The 17,882-nt window shown below is 38.7% G+C and overlaps 1 protein-coding gene across 3 annotated transcripts in view; it reads left to right on the top strand.

The window, feature by feature from the left end:
- Positions 1 to 2,465: 2,465 nt before the first annotated feature.
- USP47 (ubiquitin specific peptidase 47) overlaps positions 2,466 to 17,882 on the top strand; it is a 119,184-nt gene continuing 103,767 nt past the window's right edge. Inside the window, exon 1 of one of the 3 annotated variants that reach the window (XM_023230852.2) lies at positions 2,466 to 3,269. In XM_023230852.2, coding sequence (XP_023086620.1) covers positions 3,231 to 3,269 — 39 coding nt within the window. In that variant the 5' untranslated portion in view covers positions 2,466 to 3,230. The remainder of the gene's footprint in view (positions 3,270 to 17,882) is intronic. The other 2 variants (XM_023230851.3, XM_023230853.3) reach the window with 2 other exon arrangements.

Raw genomic sequence — 17,882 nt, 5'->3', positions numbered from 1 at the left:
ATTGATGATGGTGTAATTTAGCAAGGTTGGGGAGAACTGATAGAGGATGTGTTATAGGAGGTAGAGAACGCTTGGAAATCAAATGCTCTGTTCGGGTCAAGTTTAAATTTGGGATGTATTGAGCTATTAAAAAGGTAGATGTATGAGTTTACAGCCTATGGGAGAGGTAAGGACTGGAGACATAAAATTCACATATAAAGTAAATAAACACATATCCACGTAATCTCAGTAACAATATATTAGGAAGAGTAGGCATATATTTGTATTTGTCCATTTGTTCATTAATCCATTCATGAATCCACATACTTATTCCACAAATATTCATTGTATACTTCCCAACCTATTAGGCTCTCCTGCAATAGTCAAGCCAGTGGCCTATAAAGAAAAGAGTGTGCAATCAGAAAAGGGGGATTGTGGGGATTGTGGGAAGAAAATGTTAGACCTTCTTTTTCTATTTATTTTAATCTAAAAATACAAAATTAAATTTTACTTATATTGAATATATAAACACTGGCATCTCACTATTCCTGAATGAAAAGTGTGAGTTCGGCAATGTAGAGAATTCAGAGAGTCCTTCATTTTCTTTTAGTATGTTGTGACTTATTCCAGTCTATGTGTGCTGAGTTAAGTAGATTTATCGATTACATTCTTTTTTTTTTGAGGCGGAGTCTCGCTCTGTCTCCCGGGCTGGAGTGCAGTGGCTGGATCTCAGCTCACTGCAAGCTCCGTCTCCCCGGCTTCAGCCATTCTCCTGCCTCAGCCTTCCGAGTACCTGGGACTACCGGGCGGATCACGAGGTCTGGAGATCGAGACCATCCTGGCTAACACTGTGAAACCGCGTCTCTACTAAAAAATGCAAAAAACTAGCCGGGATTTATCAATTACATTCTTATTTCATTATATCAACCTGTACTAAAATGAAAGTGGCTAAAAAGGATTTCTGGAAAGACAACATGAGTTTGAAACAAAACTGCAAGCATAAGCAAAAAAGATGATGACAGATGACATTTCTACTTCTAGTGTGAGCACCACAGCACTGGCCAGCACTACAGAAGACACCTTACTAAGTCATGGGATGACATTTTGAAAATAGAAGTCTGGAAATATTTCCATCATGTGATTTTGATGCAAAAATGATATATGTGAGCCACCCAAGGCTGGAACTATGGTGAAGCAAATGGTTTTCAAGGTGAAAACCATTCACCCTGGGCACAAAATTTAAGGGGTGGTGCCAAAAATTCAATAATCAAGACAACTAATCTTAATGCAATATTTTAAAAAGTCAAAATTCATCTTAATGCATGATAACCAAAATATCAAAACCTTAAAGACAAGATCTATAACCCCTCAAAACTCATACATGAATGCTTAAAACTTGAAGACAGAAATTTTCAACCTCTTAAAAATCTTCTAAGCAATTTATTCCAAAGAGCTTTGAATCATTTGTAAAAATATAAAAATGCAACGTCTTCTGGTTGATGTCAGGAAAGATGGAACACTACTAGTTGAATTTCAGTAAAAACCTTTGCATGGTTGGTGGATGGAATGGATAAAAATGAAATTTTTTTTTTTTAAATCTTTCTAAACATGCACTAGAAAGAATGGCCAAGGATGTGCTTCTTCCTTTAGGATCTACATCTTTGTGAGTTATCCTTTTTTTCAGCTTATGACAGTCATTAAAACCAAGTACAGAAGTAACTTGACGTTGAATCAGACATTTTAATAACTATTTCACGAAGTATTAAAGATTTTTAAAATTAATGTAACTTAGTCAATCATATTGATTTCCCTAAATATTTTTAGTGGGAATAACAAAGATTTTTATACCATTAATATGGAAAATAACTCAGTTATTTTAAATGTTTATTTCATCTTTGTCTTAGCCTTTTTACATTTTACAAATGTTTTGTAATTCTGCACACAGAAGGACACGTATAAAACTTATATAAGTATATGGTTTTTTTTGGTAACGGGATTACAATAAAAAAACGTTTGGAGAACACAAGTGCAGGCAGTTAATGCTGTGGGTGTTAGGAACATGACAAGATTATATTATCTCAGCACGCTGTAAGATCACTGCATCCATAAAAGTCTTCATGAAGGAGCCCCGCTGAGTCTCCATAATGGAAGTAGGATTTGGAAAAATGACGACAGCAAACTTTGTTTAGTATAACACAAAGCACCATGCTTACTGCTGGAGAAGATTAAAGTTCTCCAAAAACGTTAACGGAGATCACAGGTTGAAGCATACGCAGCTCTACTCTTGGAGGCTAGCTCAGTCTCAGACTTGGCCCTGATGGAGAAGGAAGTTCTGTGGAAGGGTGCAGGGGAGCGCCTCTCCAATGTAGTTGCGGGGGGCGGGCGGTGAGGACACCGCTTCATAAGGGAAGGGGTGGCTGCCTCCCCCAGCAGGGGGTGGCCCCTGAGGTCCCTCCAGCTGGGGGCCGTTGAGAAGGAGGGTGGGGAGAGGGGAAAAGAACGTCAGGAGAGTGAACGGGAGCAAATAAAACGCTGTTCATTCCGACTGGAAGGGCCAGAGCCATGTCTAAGCGCGGGAGCCGGGAGGTGACCCGCGGTGGTGTCTCTACCAGGACGAGACCTGGGGTATCTGAAGAGGGGATGACGTCCAGGCGCTTTGCTAACGGGAAGCTAGAAGGGTATGAGTTGCTAGGGTCAGAAAAGGAACTTTCGGTTGATCTTTCCCTGCTCGGCAGAATCAGAAGAGCCCCAGAAAGCAGGGAGGACAGTGGGCCTGGTCCTTCCCCGGCCGGCAGAGGGAGTCCCGAGATGGAACGTCCAGCTCTCCTCTAACGAAAAGCGTTTGCATGGCTGTCTTGCCAATTCTGTACTTCCCGGGGCTGAGGAAGAGCCGAGGTGACTAGAAGCGAGCGACAAGTGCCGGCCACCTCGGGCGCCAGGCGCCGGGCTTGAAGCCCGACGGGCCGAATTCTCGCGAGAGCGGCCGCCGCCATTTTTCCATTGATTGCAGCGGGCTGGGGGAGGGGCCGACGACGAAGGCGGCGGTGGAAGCGGCGGCGGCGGCGGCGGCGGGGGAGCCCTGGGTCGGTGTCTGCGCGCTGGTGTCTGAGGCCCAGGGTGAGGCCTCCGCGATTGCTGGAGCGCAGGCGGCGGAGAGGATGACTGCCGTTGCCATTCTCTCTTGAGCTAGCGAGCCGCCGCCACCCTCCACCCTCCCCCGGCAGGGCGGAGAGGAGCGGCCGGAGTCAGCGATGGTGCCCGGCGAGGAGAACCAACTGGTCCCGAAAGAGGTGAGGGGCCCCACAGGAGGTTAGGCCTGAGGCCTGCGGCCGCTCCCGGCAACACAGGCCCGGGCCGGGATTCGGCTGCGGGCCCGGCCGGGGTGCAGGCTCGGCTGTGGGGGAAGGAGGAGGCATGAGGCAGTCGGGGGTGAACGGTGAGTGCGGCGAGCAGTTGGGAGACCCGCTGGCTCTAGGGGTCGGGGAGCGGACCTCCTGCCTCGGGTTTTATGGGGCTAGACGAATAAAGGAGCGGACGGGAAGGAATCAGGTTCTACTTTAGGGGAGAAGGTGGCCTTTTAAGTTCTTGTTTAACGTGTCGAGCCGAGAGAGATCATTTCAAAGAAAACATTCTGGAACAGTTGCCTATGGGCACGGCAGGGTGACGGTGCGGCTTCAGGGTTTGACAGTGGCAGCGTATAGCTTTCAGCGCTTGTGAAATCTACACCCAAGTGAGATCTGTGGGAGGGCAGACTTAACTGTTAACGACTTTTTTTCAACTCCTGTTACTTGGTAGTACTATTGGCCTGCTTAAATGAGGCCTACTGAAGATCGTGGAAAAGTAGTACATGGGACATTAATGTAAAGGAAGGAGATAGGAGAACATTACCATATGGAGAGCTGAACTCTTTTTTTCTTTTTGAGGTTGGGTTGTGTATGCCAATTTGAGTGACTTCTTACATTCTTAAAAGCAAGTGATACGAGAAGCCTTGACTAGTTGGGTTCTCTTGAATAGTAGTAGAAGATTAAGGGTAGAATCTAGCACTGGCCAGCGAATTTCAACATATTAATAGTATCTCTGTTGGCTTTATAAATATCTTCGGCGTATTCAAACGTGTATTTTTAACTGGCTGATCATCAGGCTAATGCTTTGGATTTTTATTTCTCATATACCTTAAATAGAGACAAGTGTTGGATTGAAATTAGCTATGTGGAATCTTGAAATTTATGAGTGATCATTACAGATTCTTAAATTTGTTTGTGCCTGTTTTACTTGTTTTGTAGCAATTCTTTGCTACTTAAGCAAGCACTGACACCATGCAAAGGTGATATTATTGGAGTCATGTACCTGTATGATACAGGTATTTTCCCAGCTTTGTCAGATGGACAGTGATAGTTGTTTTGCAAGGACGATTTTTGTAAAAGGCAGAGAGTTATGTGTCAGTATGTGTTCATCAAGCGTCACCAACTCTGTGCAAAGCAGATAAGCAGATGAGTTAATCAGAATTCTTGCCTTGGGAACTTTCTGAGCTACTAAGAAAGTGAACACTAGTGTTTGTTGAACTCCAATTAGGGACTAGGTACTTTACCACATAAGTAATTATGCAAGGAAGGAAGTGATAGGTGCTGTAAGAAATGTGTAAATATGTATTTCGTTTTAGAGCTTCATATTGCTGGTTTTCATTTTTATAAAAATATTCTTTCTCGATTTTTTTGACCGTTAGAAAAATATCATATAGTTGGAACTCTGCTTTAAGAAAACCCAACATTAGATTTATTTCCCTATTAACTTGATTTATAGAAAACATGATATAATAATAGATACCGAGCGTTGTAGAAACATCTGTTGTGTAAAAAGTGATAGTAGCAATGAAAGTTTAAAGATTAAATGCCTGTCCTTTAAGGACTAAATCCCTTCCCTGAGGCTTTACATTCGTCGCAACTTTTTTCCCCCTCCTTTCTACTTTTTATGGACCATATGCCTTTATTGTCTATTCCTTAGTCTCATCTTTAGTCTTCTTTTTCCCTGGTTCCTTTCATGATTCCTGGAAGCATAATCTGTGGTTCTTACCTTTTATAGCTAGCCAACTAGCTTTTTCTTCTTTGATGGCCACACTCATTCTGTGTTAAAGTGATTGCCTCCACTTCCATATTTGCTTCTGGATTACTGGAAACTTTCTGAAAGTCACCAGTTATCTCTTAAATGACCAAAATCTTTGGCTTTTTTTTTTTTTTTTTTTTCTTGCCTCTTCTGCTCTTTGAATTCTCTGCAGGATTTGATAGTATTTTAAAAAACAATTTCTTTATTTTACTGATACTCCACTTTTCTGGTCATTTTCCCACCTGTTTGTCCTATCTGCCCACTCATTTAGTCAAGGCCTTTCTCATCTTTTTTGTATTCTTTTTTTTTTTTTTTTTGAGACGGAGGCTCGCTCTGTCCCCCAGGCTGGAGAGCGGTGGCGCGATCTCAGCTCACTGCAAGCTCCGCCTCCCGGGTTCACGCCATTCTCCTGCCTCAGCCTCCCGAGTAGCTGGGACTACAGGAGCCGCCACCTCGCCCGGCTAATTTTTTGTATTCTTAGTAAAGACGGGGTTTCACCGTATTAGCCAGGATGGTCTCGATCTCCTGACCTCGTGATCCGCCCACCTCGGCCTCCCAAAGTACTGGGATTACAGGTGTGAGCCACCGCGCCCGGCTTTTGTATTCTGAATTAGCATTTTTGTGTGATCCTTGAAGCTCCCGGACAGGTCCTTTTAAGTAGTAGTAGAATCATACAGTGCTAGAGCTAAGAGAAAACATAATCATCATCTAAGTTACCCCTCCACTTTACAGTTGAGGGAATTAGGCCCGGAAGATTGAAAGTGACTTGTGCAGGGTCAAATAATGAATAAATGGCAGACCTAGTGCTAGAACTCACGTCCTCTGCTACTATTTCCTTGATTATACTCTATTTTACAGAGCTCTCCATGTAATTTCGAGGCTCTGTAAGAATAGTTTGTAACTCTAAGTACATATACTATGTGAAAATAAATGGCAAATTAAAAAATTTGTTGCATTTATTTTAATGACTTATTATCAATCTAAAGATTTTTTTTTTTTTTTTTTTTTTTGAGGACCTTTGTATAGGGAACCTCTGACCCCTACTAGTTTTAGATTTTGGTTAGATGTGGGCGTGTGTGCATGCATGTGTTGATGTGTATAGTTGTTCAGTGAATAATATATTTTGGTCCCTGAAACTCAAGGACAAATTTACCTTTAGAGGACTCTTGAGGAAGACAGCTTAGTGTAGTACGGGCATTGGCAAACCACGGCCAGTGGTCCAGATCAGTTCATAGCCTGTTTTTGTATGGCCCGTGAGTTAAGAATGAGTTTTACATTTTCAAATTGTTGAAGAAAAAAAGTCAAAAGAATTATAATAGTCTGTGACACTTGAAAATAATATGCAATTCAAATTTTAGTCTTGGAACAGCTATGCTATTTATTTCGTATTTTTGTATTGCTACGACAGCGGAGATGAGTAGTTGCTACAGAGACTCTATGCAGGATAAATTTGAAATTACTTAGGTTGGTATTCAAGGCCCAGTACAATTGATTCTGGCTACAACCTGTCCTTCCAGCTTATCTCTTCTCCCATGAAACAGGTTTTTAATGTAGTCAAACAGGTTTCTCTCTAACTTGCATTTCGCTTCTATTTGTGCTGTCCCCTCCTTCCTGTTCAAAACCTTCATACACATTTTTCCATAAGTACCTCATATCTCAGTTATTCTAAATAGCCTTTTCTGACCATTTTAACCTTAGAGATTTCTCCCTCTTAGAAGACCTTTATGTGGGAATAGAATTCATTTGGCAATTACAAGATGGTGCTTGGTGACATCTATTATGATCTGAAACTGTAATCTACATTTTATATATTATTTGTTGTGAATTCCTTGACAACAAAGACTTTGTGTGTTTCTCTTTCTTTGTTTTTCGTTTTTGTAGGTTTGTATTATAGGTTTAAGACAGCGTCTTTCCTGGAGCAGATATTCAGTAAATATTCATTGGTGTGGTGACAGGGTTGTAAGCAAATTTAGCATTCTAACCAATTATCCTGTCCTTGGAGGTTTTCCACAGCATCATTGGCAAGCTATTTTCCAACTTTTGCTTTAATACATACTTTCATGACTAATCTTTGATAACATCTTTGTCTTAGAAGAGATCTGTTATTTTTAAGTTTTTGAGTTGAGAGAAGTCTAGATCTCTATAGCTGCCATCTTTTGATAGTTGCCTTACAGAAATGTTAAAGCATTTCCCATTGGATAGTTTTTCTCATCATTGAAGATGGAAGAGGGCAGCACGAGAACTAACCTCTTCTGAGTCTGAGCATCCTCAGTTCTTTAACTGTTTCTTAGTTCCTCTCTTTTGGACATAATCCAGGGTTTTTAGTATTCTTCCTAAATTGTTGTACCCAGAAAGAGCAAAGAGAGTGGTATCTTCATTGTGGTGAAGAACAAAGCTTTTCACCTGTTTCATTCTGCTATATGTCTTTGAATTGTAGTATATTGATTTCGGCTTTGAGGTCTCTTTTAATATCATCCCAATTTTAATTATTGTTTGGTTGCTATTTTGTTATTCTGTTTTCTTATAAGGATGTGTGTCATTAATATTCATTGAGTACTCACTGTGCATCTTACTATATTCTGCCAAATAGGAAAAACTGAGAATAGAAAAATTTGTTCTCTCAAGTATCTTATAGAATAATCAAGGATAAGGTACACATTTGCTGATGCTTTAAAAATAATACTTAAACTGCAGTACTTAAAGTAGTGCTCATGGACTCTGTAAATCCAGAGAAAATGGAAAAAATGAAGGAAAAAGAGTAGAAATGTAAATTCTTTATCTCTGGGTTTTTTTTTTGTCCTGTCTTTCATGCAATCACTACTTCTGTCTGGAACTGGTTTTGGCATCTAATGGTGATGATGATAGTAATAGCCAGTATTTATTGAGCATTTATTTATATACCAGATACTGTTGGTTGTGCTTTGTATTAACTCATTTGAGCTTCACAGCAACCTCAGAGTACATATATAAGACATATTGATAGCAAAAACAACTTGTTTTTATTTCTATTGTCTGACTTCTTATAAAATCCATTCATCAGTATCTTTTACAGAACATATCAAATGCATGTTCTTTTAATTTTATTTTTCCTAATTAAATTACCTGAGGAAATGTGCTGCAATTGTCCTTTTTGATTTTAGTGATTCTTTTAAAATGAGCCTTTTTCTTAAATTTCAGATGTTGACTCTCTCTTACCAGTAAGAGACAAGTTTGTCAAGTTATGCCTGCCAGGGTTGTAAACAAATTGGAGTGTTTAATAAAAGTCAGTATTTTAGATATCATTGGAAATGCTCATTTAATGAATGAAAGCAAAGCTGAATGCAGAGTTGTATATGATTCTAATTTTGTTGAGGAAAAAATGAACAATTTAGGGTTATATGCATTGAAAGATCAGAAGGAATACACTAATATCAAGAGTTGCTATTTCTGGATGTCTGGATTATTGGTGTATATATTTAGACTTTCATATTTAAAAATGAGCATGTATATTATTTTCAAAAACAGAAATTGAGATGATCTGATTGTATTTTCGGGGGTATTTACATAGTGTTGTTAATTTTTTGTGCTCATAGTTTTCCTATTTCCCCTCTCCTCTTACTCTGTATATTTGCCTTGAGTAATCGGATCCACTTGTATAACTTCAACCTTTGATTGTGATTTACACATTTATATCTCCAGCCCTGAGCCCTTCTAGATTCAGATTTCCACTTGCATACTGGATATCTCTACTTGGTTGTACTCTAGGACCCACAAATTAAATATAGGTAATATCAAGCTTATTTCTCCTTCCCTTCTCGCAACCCAATTCTTGGTGTTCTCCTGTTTCAGTTAGTGTTATCGCCATCTATTTATATGCTTAAGTTAGAACAGTTTTTGACTCCTCTCTTTTCCTTTTTCTCACATGTAGTTCACCACTTAGAAAATATCTCTGTGGGCTGGGTGCGGTGGCTCAAGCCTGTAATCCCAGCACTTTGGGAGGCCGAGACAGGCGGATCACGAGGCCAGGAGATCAAGACCATCCTGGCTAACATGGTGAAACCCCGTCTCTACTAAAAAATACAAAAAAAAACTAGCCGGGCGAGGTGGCAGGCGCCTGTAGTCCCAGCTACTCGGGAGGCTAAGGCAGGAGAATGGCGTAAACCCGGAACGCGGAGCTTGCAGTGAGCTGCGATCGCTCCACTGCACTCCAGCCTGGGGGACAGAGCGAGACTCCGTCTCAACAAAAAAAAAAAAAAAAAGGAAAGAAAATATTTCTGTGTCCTTATCTTTCTCTCCATGGCTCTGCCTTTGTCTAATTATTGTATTTTCTCCAATGTGACCTTTCTAATTGGTCACTCTGCTTCCAAGGCCTTTCCTTTCCTAACCATCCTCCCCATAACCGCCAGGGTTACTTACCAAAACAGATGAGATTAAGATTTACCTGTTTTAAAGTTTATAATTATTTCCCTCTGATTGCAATTTGAATGATAGGTACTATTTGTAAACAGTATGTGCTAGACACTATGCTAACCAGTTTACATATATTATCTCATTTGACAGTGTGATTGTATTAGCTATTATTCTTCATTATCCATTTTACACATGAAGAAACTAGGCTTAAAGATGTTAAGTAACTTGCTCAAAGTTACATAGCTATTTGATTCTAAATCAAGGTAGCTTTAACCAGTGGGAAAGTCCTTGATAATATGGACTCAGTTGATTTTTTAAATTTATTTTTATCGAAGTTATATTTAATACATGCACATATTTATAAGAGTCAAATAGCTCTGCAGAACTACAGTCACTTGTCACTTAATGACGAGGATCTATTCTGAGAAATGCATCATTAGACATCATCTGAACATGATACAATGTGCTTGCATAAACCTAGATGCTTTAGCCTACTACACACCTAGGCTATATGGCATAGCTTATTGCTCCTAGGCTAGAGACCTGTACAGCATGTTACTGTATGGAACATTGTAGGCAGTTGTAATACATCATAAGTCTTTGTGTGTTCAAATATACAGAAGATACAGTAAAAATATGGTATTTATAATCTTATGGGACGACTGTCATATTTGTGATTCACTGTTGACCAACATGTCTTTATATGGCACATGACTGTATTTACAAAAACAGTAGATCTCTGCAAATTTGCCATCATTTCAGGCTTTTGATACTTACTTCCATATTTGAAACGAGCGTTTGTTGTTGTTGTTGTTGTTGTTTGTTTTTTTGAGATGGAGTCTCGCTCGGTCACCCAGGCTGGAGTGCAGTGGCATGACACCAGCTCATTGCAACCTCTGCCTCCCAGGTTCAAATGATTCTCCTGCCTCAGTCTCCCGAGTAGCTGGGACTACAGGCATGTGCCACCACACCTGGCTATTTTTTTTATTTTTAGTAGAGACGGGGTTTCACAGTGTTAGCCAGGATGGTCTTGATCTCTTGACCTTGTGGTCCACCCGCCTCGGCCTCCCAAAGTGCTGGGATTACAGGTGTGAGCCACCATGCACAGCCGAAATTAGTGTTTTTGTAGTGTTACTTCTTGATTTTTCAGTTTAAGGTATTTTTCAGTTTAAGTAAAAATGAGGGTTTACCACTATCCCCAACAACACACAAACACACTTTTTAACCCTGCCCAGTACTCCCAATATTGTCATACGGCAAGTTGTTTGGATACATTAGTATTTCGTAGAGATGGGGTCTCACTATTATTGCATAAACTGGTCTTGAACTCCTGGGCTTAAGCAATCCTCCTGCCTCAGCCTCCCCAAAGTCCTAGGGCTACAGATGTGAGCCACCATGCCCAGCCTGGATACATCAGTATTTGAAAGTTTATAATGACTCCATTTTCACCATGTTAGTCAGGCCAGAGTTAGTAATTTTTAACGATTTTGCTTTGCTTAGTTTTCTGTATACTTATTAAATTAGCCAAGTGGTTGTCAGTTGGGGCCCATTTTCACGCCAGAGGACATTTGACAATGTTGGGAGAGCGGAGGAGAGTGTGGGTTTGTGCTACTGACATCTAGTGGGTAGAAGCCAGGTATGCTGCCAAGTATTCTTATGCACTGCACAGGACAGCCTCCTAACCAAGAATTACAAGGCCCGCAATGTCAATAGAACTGTTGTTGAGAAACCCTGATTTAGTCCAAACTATCTCTCAAGTGTATGATGGCTTATCTTCAAACCTACCAATTTTGACTTCGTGAGAAGCTCTTTCCCAGGCCCTCTGACCTGCTCCAGTTTGAACTTGTTAAAGCTAGAACTTTTGTGCAGCTGTTGTCTTGGACTTGCTTTACTGTCATCTTAATGATTCTCTCAGTTCTGTCTTGTTTTGGAGCCCCTGTTTCTGTATCTGGTATCTTTGGCTGTCTTTGTTTACGTTCTCATTTTGAAGGGCCACTTTAAATTGTTTTCTGGATGGGATAGAATTTTTTCAAGACTATACGTGTCTGTAAATGTTTTTTCTCCCCTCTTGTTTTATGGATAGTTTGATTGGGCAGAGAACTCTGAGTCAGAAATAATTTTTTCTCAGAATTTTGAAGGCATTGCTCTACTGTCTTCTATTTTTCTCTGATGTTGAGATCAGATACTTAGAAGATCCTTTTCAACTATTTTGAAACTTTTTTTTTTTTGGCTCAATGTTTACATTTATTTCAAAAAGAATAGTTCAATCTGGTATGGTAGTTGCAGACACATACATAAATATTAAAAGCACACTATGTTTTTTATGATTTTTTTAAGAGAGCTGTAATTCTTAAGTTATTATCATGACGAATATTTGACCAGAAACCACATGCATACCACATAGCTCTTTACTCATTCTTTTTTTTTTTTTTTTTTGTATTATACTTTAAGTTCTAGGGTACATGTGCATAACGTGCAGGTTTGTTACATATGTATACATGTGCCATGTTGGTGTGCTGCACCCATCAACTCGTCAGCACCCATCAATTCATCATTTATATCAGGTATAACTCCCCAATGCAATCCCTCCCCCCTCCCCCCTCCCCATGATAGGCCCCAGTGTGTGATGTTCCCCTTCCCGAGTCCAAGTGAGCTCATTGTTCAGTTCCCACCTATGAGTGAGAACATGCGGTGTTTGGTTTTCTCTTCTTGTGATAGTTTGCTAAGAATGATGGTTTCCAGCTGCATCCATGTCCCTACAAAGGACGCAAACTCTTCCTTTTTTATGGCTGCATAGTATTCCATGGTGTATATGTGCCACATTTTCTTAATCCAGTCTGTCACTGATGGACATTTGGGTTGATTCCAAGTCTTTGCTATTGTGAATAGTGCCGCAATAAACATACGTGTGCATAAACTTTCTTTTTTTCTCTTTGCAAGCTGGAGAGAGAATCTTTGTCCCCAGAGTTCTGAAATTCTTGTATTATGTAGTTAGATATGTGTGTTTTTTAAATTCATTCTGCTACTCCTGTTCAATCTGGAATTTATCTCATAAATTCTATAAATTTTCCTTCATTTCTTTGATTTCCTCTCCTTCGTTTTATCTCTCCTCTCTCTTTTGAATTCCTATTGTTAGATGTTGGGCCTACTGATGGGTTTCTCTAATTTTCTTGTCTATTTTCATTTCTTTGTTTTTTTCTTTGCTTTCTGGGAGATTTTTCTCAACTTTGCCTTCCAGTTCTTCTACTAAGTCCTTATTCCTGCTATCATATGTATAGTTTCCATTCCTTTTTTTGAAAAAAAATCCTGTATTTGTTTTATGGATGCAGTGTCTTATCTCTCTTAGGAAATATTGGTAGTTTTTTTTTTTTTTTTTTTGGTCTGCGTATTCTTTTTCTTCCAAATTTCCTTTTTCTGTTTGTTTGCTTTGGTCTTTATCTTTTATATTTGTTGCTTTCCTTAGATGTCTCATGATCTTTGGAAGTCTGTGCTTATTTAAGAGAGAGGCCCTAGGCTGAATGGAAGCTGTGCTTTTGTGTGATTATGGTTTTCTCTGTAGGATGGTAAATCTGGATGATTTCCTTGCAGACTCCCAGTCTTAGTCCATTTGGACTGCAAAAACAAAATATCATAAACTGGGTGGCTTGTAATCCACAGAAATTTATTTTTCACAGTTCCTGTGAGTGAGACTGGGAAGTCTAAGATAAAGGTGCCAGCAGATTTGGTGTCTGGTGAAGGCCTGCTTTCTGCTTCACAGAGTAGCACCATCTCGCTGTGTCCTCACATGGTGAAAGGAGACAAGGAAGCTCTCTGGAGCCTCTTTTACAAGGGCGCTAATCTCATTTATGAGGGCTCTGCCCTTTTGATCCAGTCACCATCCAAAGATCCCACTTCCTAATATCATCATATTGGTAAGTAGGGTTCAACATGTGAATTTTGGGTGAAGAGACATAGGCATTTAGACCAGGGCACCCAGTGACACATCTTTTCTCTTGTGCTGGATTGTTTTCCCAGACAAAATTTCTCATCTTTTGCCAGGAGAGAACAAGCTTGAGAGCTGAGTAGGAAGAGGGGACATGGGTCTCATCTTTAAGCATGCAGATTAACCTAATTCCCCAGTTTTCATTATGGCACCCTTCAAATTCAATTGAGCATATTGTCCTCTAGTCTAGATATATCCTGTTATATGCTCTCCAGGGATTGTTTAGTCTTTTATCAGAAGGGGTTGAAGAGTAGAAGAGGTGGTCTGGGGGTTTTCACTACTTCTTAGATTTCTGTCAGTTCTAGTTTGGACTCCACTCTCACTCCCAGAGTGTCTGAAACTTCCAGTTCCTGAGCCCCTTAGTTTATTTTTTATTTGTTTGCTTTAATGTATTTACACAAGAATTGCAGGAAGAGTACAAAGTTTCCGTATACTCTTCACCCAGCTTCTTTTTATCTTAACATCTTATATAACCATAGAACGATGATCAGAAGTAAGAAATTAACCTTAGTATAATACTATTAACTATACTACAGAATTTATTCAGATTTTACCAATTTTCCCACTCACAGTTTTTGTTTGTTTCAAGATCCAAATTTAGGATACTACATGGCATTTACTTATATCTCCTAGTTTCCTTTTATCTGTGATAATTTTTCAGTCTTCATTTTCAAGATCTTGACACTTTTGAAGAATACTGGTCAGTTATTTCGTAGAATGGCTCTCAATTTGGGTTTGTGGATGCTCTCTCAGGAATAGATTGAGGTTATGAATTGAAAAGAAGGATTATCACAGACGGGATGTGTTCCTTTCAGTGCATTATGTTGTAGGGGCGTGGGCATGATGCCCATATGTACTACTGATGATGTTACCCTTGATCACTTGAGTAAGAGGGTGTCTGCTAGGTTTCTCCACTGTGAATTGACTATTTTCCCCTGTAATAATTATTAAATACTTTGATTTAAAGTTATTCAACCAGGCAAGTCAAACTTTAAAAATAAAATAGCTTTTAAAAATCAAATTCTTTGAGACCATGCAGATATCCTGTTTCCCCCTACATTTCTGCCCACTAATTTTATCATCTATCTGTGATCTTGTCTGCAGCAATTATTACTGAGGCTTAATAATAGTGATTTTCTATTTCTGCCATTATTTCTACATTTATTAATTGAAATTCTTCTGCGAGGAGAATTTGTCCCTCCCCCCATTTATTTACTTATTTATTTATATCAGTATGGACTTATGGATATTTATTTTATTCTTTGGATTATAATCCAGTTTTCTGTCATTTATTTTGTTGATCAAGCTGTTCCAATTTTGGCCAGGGGGCACTTTTTCTAGTGGGCTTCTGTACTCATCTTTGCTTTTTGAGCACTCACTTCCTTACTTTCCAACACCACATAATGCTTCAGCTCATCTTATGTTTTCCTTGCGCCAACACTTCTCCAAGAAGTTTAGAGGTCTTTTGGTGTACTAAATGTCAATGTGATATAAACTAGGTGTCTTTGGCTTTCCTCTAGGCTAATGTGGAATTCAGCCTTCCCAGGTGTAATTGTCATTGCCACTTATTCTGTTTTCTAGCTTTTAAAATTATATTTCTGTTTCTTTGGGGTTAATAGTCTTTCAAAAATTTCTTTACTGGGAGGCATCAGAACTAAATCCTTATATTCAATCTATCCTCTTTAACCAGAGATTCTTAATGTTTTTGTCTCATGCCCCAAGCCAGTTTTGTACAAACCACATTCCACTACATTAGTTGCTATTCCCCAGATGTGCTGTTACATGTTCATGTATCACTTCTGTACCCTTCCTCGAGTGAATACTATGAAGTATTTCTTTTTGTCCTCCAGTTTTTAAGGAGTTTTAAGTGGGTGGACTTTGATTTTACATGAAAACGACTATTTGAGTAATTAGGATTCTTGCCTATCTTCTATTTTCTCTTTTTTGGATTAGTCATATAAATTTTTTGTCTCTTAGTGCCCAGATACTGTAATTTTTTTGCCAAATGGAAAGGAGGAGTTCCTGCATCTCAAGAATAGTAGGGTATGGTGATAGCCCAAGTTAGAAAAGATTGTATCAAAAACAGGGGTTGTAAAAAACATAGAATTAAATATATATTTAAATACCTATTGTGAATTAAAGTTGCAAAAGACATCTACTTTTGGAACAAATTCCTTGGTGTTAAGGACCTTCTTCAGTTCAGGCAGCATGCTTAGGTGGCATGATATGCAGAGGCGTATTGTGTTACGAGGTTTATGACACAGATTTTCAAATCTAACATACAGACATTCTCCATTGTGACAAAGTATTTGGCAAAATGATTGTGCTTGGCAGTGATGGCAGATGACTGACAAAAAACGATGTGATCTTTCACATCGACATTCTTAAAGAATATGTTTTTTCCTGAGCCTGGTTTTTACTGGTATAGTGTAAGAAGGGATGGATGTAGTTGTAGTGTGAGTAAATAAATGTGTCCTCTGTACCTTACTGCATACTTCCATTTACTTTGTCCTTAGGTGTGGAAGTAATAATTGCCCTCTTCTTTCATTTAATGAAACTAAACTGAAACATGCATACATAAAGTGTCCATGTATATGAATGTTTTAATTTATGCAAAACTGTTATTGATATAACCTGCTGTTGAGAGATTACAGTGTTTGTAAAAATTACTGAGCTGTGTCTCAAGTTTTGATGTTCTTTAAAACATGCTCTTAAAATCCTATCCAACCAGCAAAATCCAGCCTGAAAATTCTCCTCTTTCAACCTGATTGCATATTCTTAACTCTAAAATCCTACAGCACCTTTGGCAGTTAATACCTTCTATTAGATTGAAGGTTCCTCAGAGTCAGGACACTACAGCTGGAATCCCTAGTTCAAATACCAGCTGTCTGACATTGGACAAATTCCTTAACTTGTCAGTACCTTAGTTAATTAAGGATAATTCTAACTACCTCCTAGCATTGGTGGGAAGATTAAATGAGTTAATACATGTAATGTGTCATGCACACAATAAGCTATCAATAGATGTTAGATATTACCACCTTCTGTTACTACCATCATTTCTATTATTACCTTCATTTCTATATCCTCCCCCAGGGGCCATCACAATGTGCTGTACGTTGTTGTTATTCAACAAATATTTGTGGATTAAATGAAAATGAACTTATATTTTAGTTATGCAAGTCATTTGAAGTTGTAGTTCTGATTACAGCCTCTCAGCTACATATCTTAATGTCTATTGCACTAATCCTAAATTATTGTTAGATTTGACAGGTTCTCTTGTATGATCAAGTAAGACCTACTGTTACAGCTTTGAAAATTGGAACACATAACAAAGTGAAAGTATTAAAAGAAATTTTGAGTTAAGGTAATGAGGTTCTGAGAAAAATTAGTTTGGTTTATATAGGTGGTTGTCAAAATAATTCACTAGATTAACACATTTCTTTTTTAGTAGGATTCAGTGCGAAATTTTAAAGCAGGATCCATATTAAGACAAAGTTTCTGAGAGAACTTGATGTGTTTGATAATTCTGATTTTCTGTAGCTCTGGTGTAGAACTAGTTGACATGGATAGAAGAGACTGTCCCTATCAGTGGTACTCTGATGATGCTTTAGATTTGATGCTGTGTAGTGGACTGCTTCTATACTAATAATTTTCAAATATTAGTGTAATATGCTTATATTAAATAAAGTAGCTTTCTAGTAGAGAAAAATTAAAGAAAGGCTAAGTGACATAATTCAGAAAAAGGTCTAGAACTTAAATCTTTCTGTATAAAGATGTGAAACCGATACCTTTGGTAAGATTATAGGTTTAACTTCAGGAAAATAATGAACCTCATTTACAAACTCTGTGAAATTTTTTAGTACAACCAAAGCATTCTAGTTTACTACAAATACCTTTCTTGTTTTAAATACTTACTTGTATTTAATAATGAATACACTTTCATTGTTTTTAGTGTAGATTTCCATGGCTCCTGATTTTATAGAATTCATTCAGTTAAACATTGAGTTAGTAGCTAATAAGAACTACTACAGAGATATTCAAAGATGAATAAGGAATCTGGCCTACTTCTAGATCCTAGTCTAGGCTAATGGAAGAGACAAACAGGTGACCAGACAAATATATAATGTGGAAATAAAGTGGGACCATAGAGCGGGGAGCAGTCGGCTTTCTCCAGGGAATTCTGTGAGAAAGTAATCACAAAGGCTGACTTGATTATTACGTAGAGAAGGAGGAATAGTGTTCGAAACAAGAAAGTTTGTAGTACATTTTAGGAAGTGGCAAAAAATTTAGTGTAGACGCCTGGGACGCCTGGTTCTGGCAGGTTGTGTCTAAAAATTCCAAAGGCTTTGTGTGCCCAGAGTTTAGATTTTTATTGTGTAGACATTAGGGGGCAAAACATATTTTTTTCCCCAGAAAAAGTCAACAGATT

This window comes from Piliocolobus tephrosceles, chromosome 13 (genome assembly GCF_002776525.5).
Source record: "Piliocolobus tephrosceles isolate RC106 chromosome 13, ASM277652v3, whole genome shotgun sequence".
Lineage (NCBI taxonomy): Eukaryota > Metazoa > Chordata > Mammalia > Primates > Cercopithecidae > Piliocolobus > Piliocolobus tephrosceles.
This window is presented reverse-complemented; position numbering and strand designations above follow the sequence as displayed.